The sequence below is a fragment of the Mustelus asterias genome, unplaced genomic scaffold (genome assembly GCF_964213995.1).
Source record: "Mustelus asterias unplaced genomic scaffold, sMusAst1.hap1.1 HAP1_SCAFFOLD_4489, whole genome shotgun sequence".
NCBI classification, from domain to species: Eukaryota; Metazoa; Chordata; class Chondrichthyes; order Carcharhiniformes; family Triakidae; genus Mustelus; species Mustelus asterias.
Window position 1 is genome coordinate 7,501 of NW_027594432.1, and position 7,198 is coordinate 14,698.

Here is a 7,198-nt window from a genome sequence, read left to right on the forward strand (position 1 = left end):
GGACAGAGAGACGGACAGAGAGACGGACAGAGAGACGGACAGAGAGACGGACAGAGAGACGGACAGAGAGACGGACAAAGAGACAGACAAAGAGACAGACAAAGAGACAGACAAAGAGACAGACAAAGAGACAGACAAAGAGACAGAGAGAGTCAGATGAAGAAAGAGACAGAGAGACAGTGACAGGGTGATACAAAGCGTTTAACGTTAATCTGACTGTACATTGCCCCCATGTCGCGACCAGACGTCACACAGGACTGAGTGCAGCCCAGCATTGCAAACGTACACTCAAACTGACATTGGGATGAGCAAACTCAACACAACTATCCAACAGTTCCAGAGCATGAGGAGGCCCTTCAGCCCATTGTGTTAGTGCCAGCCCTCCAACAGAACAATCTCCACTGACCTTAACTCCATATTCTATTTAGGATAACAATCCAATCCCCTCTAACACCCTTGATTGTACCTGCCTCTCCCAAACAGCATCTACCGCACCCTAACCACTCGCTGTGTGAGAGAGTTTCACCCACACTCCCAAGCAGCACCTACCGCACCCTAACCACTCGCTGTGTGAGAGAGTTTCACCCACACTCCCAAGCAGCACCTACCGCACCCTAACCACTCGCTGTGTGAGAGAGTTTCACCCACACTCCCAAGCAGCACCTACCGCACCCTAACCACTCGATGTGTGAGAGAGTTTCACCCACACTCCCAAGCAGCACCTACCGCACCCTAACCACTCGCTGTGAGAGAGTTTCACCCACACTCCCAAGCAGCACCTACCGCACCCTAACCACTCGCTGTGAGAGTTTCACCCACACCCAGGCAGCACCTACCGCACCCTAACCACTCGCTGTGTGAGTGTCACCCACACTCCCAAGCAGCACCGACCACACCCTAACCACTCGCTGTGTGAGAGAGTTTCACCCACACTCCCAAGCAGCACCTACCGCACCCTAACCACTCACTGTGTGAGAGAGTTTCACCCACACTCCCAAGCAGCACCTACCGCACCCTAACCACTCGCTGTGAGAGAGAGTTTCACCCACACTCCCAGGCAGCACCTACCGCACCCTAACCACTCGCTGTGTGAGAGAGTTTCACCCACACTCCCAGGCAGCACCTACCACACCCTAACCACTCGCTGTGAGAGAGAGTTTCACCCACACTCCCAGGCAGCACCTACCGCACCCTAACCACTCGCTGTGTGAGAGAGTTTCACTCACACTCCCAAGCAGCACCTACCGCACTCTAACCATTCGCTGTGTGAGAGAGTGTCACCCACACTCCCAAGCAGCACCTACCGCACCCTAACCACTCGCTGTGTGACAGAGTTTTACCCACACTCCCAAGCAGCACCTACCACACCCTAACCACTCGCTGTGTGAGAGAGTTTCACCCACACTCCCAAGCAGCACCTACCACACCCTAACCACTCGCTGTGTGAGTTTCACCCACACCCCCAAGCAGCACCTACCGCACCCTAACCACTCGCTGTGAGAGAGAGTTTCACCTACACTCCCAGGCAGCACCTACCGCACCCCAACCACTCACTGTGAGAGAGAGTTTCACCCACACTCCCAAGCAGCACCTACCACACCCTAACCACTCGCTGTGTGAGTTTCACCCACACTCCCAAGCAGCACCTACCACACCCTAACCACTCGCTGTGTGAGAGAGTTTCACCCACACCCCCAAGCAGCACCTACCACACCCCAACCACTCACTGTGTGAGAGAGTTTCACCCACACTCCCAAGCAGCACCTACCACACCCTAACCACTCGCTGTGTGAGTTTCACCCACACTCCCAAGCAGCACCTACCACACCCTAACCACTCGCTGTGTGAGAGAGTTTCACCCACACCCCCAAGCAGCACCTACCACACCCCAACCACTCACTGTGTGAGAGAGTTTCACCCACACTCCCAAACAGCACCTACCGCACCCTAACCACTCGCTGTGTGAGAGTTTCACCCACACTCCCAAGCAGCACCTACCGCACCCTAACCACTCGCTGTGTGAGAGAGTGTCACCCACACTCCCAGGCAGCACCGACCGCACCCTAACCACTCGCTGTGTGAGAGTTTCACCCACACTCCCAAGCAGCACCTACCGCACCCTAACCACTCGCTGTGTGAGAGAGTGTCACCCACACTCCCAGGCAGCACCGACCGCACTCTAACCACTCGCTGTGTGAGAGAGTTTCACCCACACTCCCAGGCAGCACCGACCGCACCCTAACCACTCGCTGTGAGAGAGTTTCACCCACACTCCCAGGCAGCACCTACCGCACCCTAACCACTCGCTGTGAGAGAGTTTCACCAACACTCCCAGGCAGCACCGACCGCACCCTAACCACTCGCTGTGTGAGAGTTTCACCCACACTCCCAAGCAGCACCTACCGCACCCTAACCACTCGCTGTGTGAGAGAGTGTCACCCACACTCCCAGGCAGCACCGACCGCACCCTAACCACTCGCTGTGTGAGAGAGTTTCACCCACACTCCCAGGCAGCACCGACCGCACCCTAACCACTCGCTGTGAGAGAGTTTCACCCACACTCCCAGGCAGCACCGACCGCACTCTAACCACTCGCTGTGTGAGAGAGTTTCACCCACACTCCCAGGCAGCACCGACCGCACCCTAACCACTCGCTGTGTGAGAGAGTTTCACCCACACTCCCAGGCAGCACCGACCGCACCCTAACCACTCGCTGTGTGTGAGAGTTTCACCCACACTCCCAAGCAGCACCTACCACACCCCAACCACTCGCTGTGTGAGTGAGTTTCACCCACACTCCCAAGCAGCACCTACCGCACCCTAACCACTCGCTGTGTGAGAGAGTTTCACCCACACTCCCAGGCAGCACCTACCGCACCCTAACCACTCGCTGTGTGAGTTTCACCCACACTCCCAAGCAGCACCTACCGCACCCTAACCACTCACTGTGTGAGAGAGTTTCACCCACACTCCCAAGCAGCACCGACCGCACCCTAACCACTCGCTGTGTGAGAGAGTTTCACCCACACTCCCAAGCAGCACCTACCGCACCCTAACCACTCGCTGTGTGAGTTTCACCCACACTCCCAAGCAGCACCTACCGCACCCTAACCACACACTGTGTGAGAGAGTTTCACCCACACTCCCAGGCAGCACCTACCGCACCCTAACCACTCGCTGTGTGAGAGACTTTCACCCACACTCCCAAGCAGCACCTACTGCACCCTAACCACTCACTGTGTGAGAGAGTTTCACCCACACTCCCAAGCAGCACCTACCGCACCCTAACCACTCACTGTGTGAGAGAGTTTCACCCACACTCCCAAGCAGCACCTACCGCACCCTAACCACTCACTGTGAGAGAGAGTTTCACCCACACTCCCAAGCAGCACCGACCGCACCCTAACCACTCGCTGTGTGAGAGTTTCACCCACACTCCCAAGCAGCACCGACCGCACCCTAACCACTCGCTGTGTGATAGAGTTTCACCCACACTCCCAAGCAGCACCTACCGCACCCTAACCACTCGCTGTGTGAGAGAGTTTCACCCACACTCCCAAGCAGCACCTACCGCACCCTAACCACTCGCTGTTAGAGAGTTTCACCCACACTCCCAAGCAGCACCTACCACACCCTAACCACTCGCTGTGTGAGAGAGTTTCACCCACACTCCCAAGCAGCACCTACCACACCCTAACCACTCGCTGTGTGAGAGAGTTTCACCCACACTCCCAAGCAGCACCTACCACACCCTAACCACTCACTGTGTGAGAGAGTTTCACCCACACTCCCAAGCAGCACCTACCACACCCTAACCACTCACTGTGTGAAAGAGTTTCACCCACACTCCCAGGCAGCACCTACCGCACCCTAACCACTCGCTGTGTGAGAGAGTTTCACCCACACTCCCAGGCAGCACCTACCGCACCCTAACCACTCACTGTGTGAGTTTCACCCACACTCCCAGGCAGCACCTACCGCACCCTAACCACTCGCTGTGTGAGAGAGTTTCACCCACACTCCCAGGCAGCACCTACCGCACCCTAACCACTCACTGTGTGAGTTTCACCCACACTCCCAGGCAGCACCTACTGCACCCTAACCACTCGCTGTGTGAGAGAGTGTCACCCACACTCCCAAGCAGCACCTACCGCACCCTCACCACTCCCTGGTTCCCGATCCGTCCACCAATGGGAACAGGCTCTCCCTCTCCACCCTGTCCTAATCCCCCTCACCATTCTGAACACCTCGATCCAAATCTCCTTCCCACCTTCCCTTTCCTGAGGAGAACGGTCCCCAACTTTCTCCAATCTCTCCACGTGAACTAACGTTCCTGACCCCCAGAATCAATCTCAACCTTTCCCGCACTCTCTCTCCGAAGCCGTTACATGCCTCGGATAGTGTGGAGCTCGGTATGGTAAGGTTAAGCCAGTTTTATTCTCTGACTTTTACGTATGCTCCTTGTTCGTGTACTCTGTGTCCCTTTTGATAAAACACAGGAGATTACCCGGCGTCTCCATCAGCCCTGGCACCGATACGATATGATCCTCAATATTCCCTGCTCCCTCTGCTCCCGCACCCCCTTGCTGAATGGTATCCTGTATTTATACTCTCTCTCCACTTTCTTGCTCGTAAATTGAATTGTGACTCATTTTTCTCTGTTGAACTGCTTTAGCCACCTGACCGCCCACCTCCACAGTCCCCCCACGTCCTCTCCCAGATGTTTGCTGTCTGGGAAGGAGAGCACAGCCCCTCAGAGGATTTATCCTCTTACCCTCCCTCCTGGTTATGTGAAGGTTTTGCCGCTTTGCTGCGAGATCGGCACCCCAGTGCCGGCTCCAGGGCCTCCACCCCCACCTCTCCCACAGCCATGCCTCCGTAAACCCCCCCTCCATCCCCCTCCCGCCACCACCCCTGGCCCCACTCAACTCGTTCTGCCCCCCCCTCGCTCTGGCCTCCCCCCCATCAGTAAGAAGTTTAACAACACCAGGTTAAAGTCCAACAGGTTTCTTTGGTAGCAAAAGCCACACAAGCTTTCGGAGCTCCAAGCCCCTTCTTCACTTCAGCCACTCACCTGAAGAAGGGGCTTGGAGCTCCGAAAGCTTGTGTGGCTTTTGCTACCAAATAAACCTGTTGGACTTTAACCTGGTGTTGTTAAACTTCTTACTGTGTTTACCCCAGTCCAACGCCGGCATCTCCACATCATGACTCCCCCCCCCACCCCATCCCCCCGGCTCGCTCCGTGCTCTGACCTGCAGTTTGAGTGCCCGGTCTGCCACGTCAGCCCTCGCTCTGTCACTCTCCATCAGCCGAGTTTGGTATTCCTGCACCTGGCCCTCGGCCTTCTTCCGCTTGTGCTCGGAGTCCACACGGGAACAGCTCAGGGACTTAACCTCAGCAGCAAGCTCGTGGCTCTCACTCTCCATCAACAGCTTACTCTTCTCCAGAGTCGCCTTGGTCTGTACGTCAGAGAGAGAAACAGTGTGAGCGAGAGAGAGACAGTGTGAGCGAGAGAGAGAGAGACAGTGTGAGCGAGAGAGAGAGAGAGACAGTGTGAGCGAGAGAGAGACAGTGTGAGCGAGAGAGAGACAGTGTGAGCGAGAGAGAGAGAGAGACAGTGTGAGCGAGAGAGAGACAGTGTGAGCGAGAGAGAGAGAAACAGTGTGAGCGAGAGAGAGACAGTGTGAGCGAGAGAGAGAGAGACAGTGTGAGCGAGAGAGAGAGAGACAGTGTGAGCGAGAGAGAGACAGTGTGAGCGAGAGAGAGACACAGTGTGAGCGAGAGAGAGACAGTGTGAGCGAGAGAGAGAAACAGTGTGAGCGAGAGAGAGACAGTGTGAGCGAGAGAGAGACACAGTGTGAGCGAGAGAGAGACAGTGTGAGCGAGAGAGAGAAACAGTGTGAGCGAGAGAGAGACAGTGTGAGCGAGAGAGAGACAGTGTGAGCGAGAGAGAGAGAGACAGTGTGAGCGAGAGAGAGAGAGACAGTGTGAGCGAGAGAGAGAGAAACAGTGTGAGCGAGAGAGAGAGAAACAGTGTGAGCGAGAGAGAGACAGTGTGAGCGAGAGAGAGAGAGACAGTGTGAGCGAGAGAGAGACAGTGTGAGCGAGAGAGAGACAGTGTGAGCGAGAGAGAGAGAGACAGTGTGAGCGAGAGAGAGAGAGAGACAGTGTGAGCGAGAGAGAGAAACAGTGTGAGCGAGAGAGAGACAGTGTGAGCGAGAGAGAGACAGTGTGAGCGAGAGAGAGAAACAGTGTGAGCGACAGAGAGACAGTGTGAGCGAGAGAGAGAAACAGTGTGAGCGAGAGAGAGACAGTGTGAGCGAGAGAGAGACAGTGTGAGCGAGAGAGAGAGAGACAGTGTGAGCGAGAGAGAGAGAGACAGTGTGAGCGAGAGAGAGAGAAACAGTGTGAGCGAGAGAGAGAGAAACAGTGTGAGCGAGAGAGAGACAGTGTGAGCGAGAGAGAGAGAGACAGTGTGAGCGAGAGAGAGACAGTGTGAGCGAGAGAGAGACAGTGTGAGCGAGAGAGAGAGAGACAGTGTGAGCGAGAGAGAGAGAGAGACAGTGTGAGCGAGAGAGAGACAGTGTGAGCGAGAGAGAGAGAGACAGTGTGAGCGAGAGAGAGAGAGACAGTGTGAGCGAGAGAGAGACAGTGTGAGCGAGAGAGAGACAGTGTGAGCGAGAGAGAGACAGTGTGAGCGAGAGAGAGACAGTGTGAGCGAGAGAGAGAGAAACAGTGTGAGCGAGAGAGAGACAGTGTGAGCGAGAGAGAGAAACAGTGTGAGCGAGAGAGAGACAGTGTGAGCGAGAGAGAGAGAGACAGTGTGAGCGAGAGAGAGAGAGACAGTGTGAGCGAGAGAGAGAAACAGTGTGAGCGAGAGAGAGACAGTGTGAGCGAGAGAGAGAGAGACAGTGTGAGCGAGAGAGAGACAGTGTGAGCGAGAGAGAGACAGTGTGAGCGAGAGAGAGAGAGACAGTGTGAGCGAGAGAGAGAGAACAGTGTGAGCGAGAGAGAGACAGTGTGAGCGAGAGAGAGAGAGAGACAGTGTGAGCGAGAGAGAGACAGTGTGAGCGAGAGAGAGAGAAACAGTGTGAGCGAGAGAGAGACAGTGTGAGCGAGAGAGAGAGACAGTGTGAGCGAGAGAGAGACAGTGTGAGCGAGAGAGAGACACAGTGTGAGCGAGAGAGAGACAGTGTGA

General features: G+C 55.7%; 1 protein-coding gene across 1 annotated transcript in view; it reads right to left on the bottom strand.

The window, feature by feature from the left end:
- LOC144491121 (uncharacterized) overlaps nucleotides 1–5,454 on the bottom strand; it is a gene marked incomplete at its 3' end in the record, with an annotated part of 12,202 nt that extends 6,748 nt beyond the window's left edge. Inside the window, exon 1 of the mRNA XM_078208798.1 lies at nucleotides 5,253–5,454. Within this exon, the coding sequence (XP_078064924.1) occupies nucleotides 5,253–5,426 (174 nt within the window). The remainder of the gene's footprint in view (nucleotides 1–5,252) is intronic.
- Nucleotides 5,455–7,198: the final 1,744 nt, after the last annotated feature.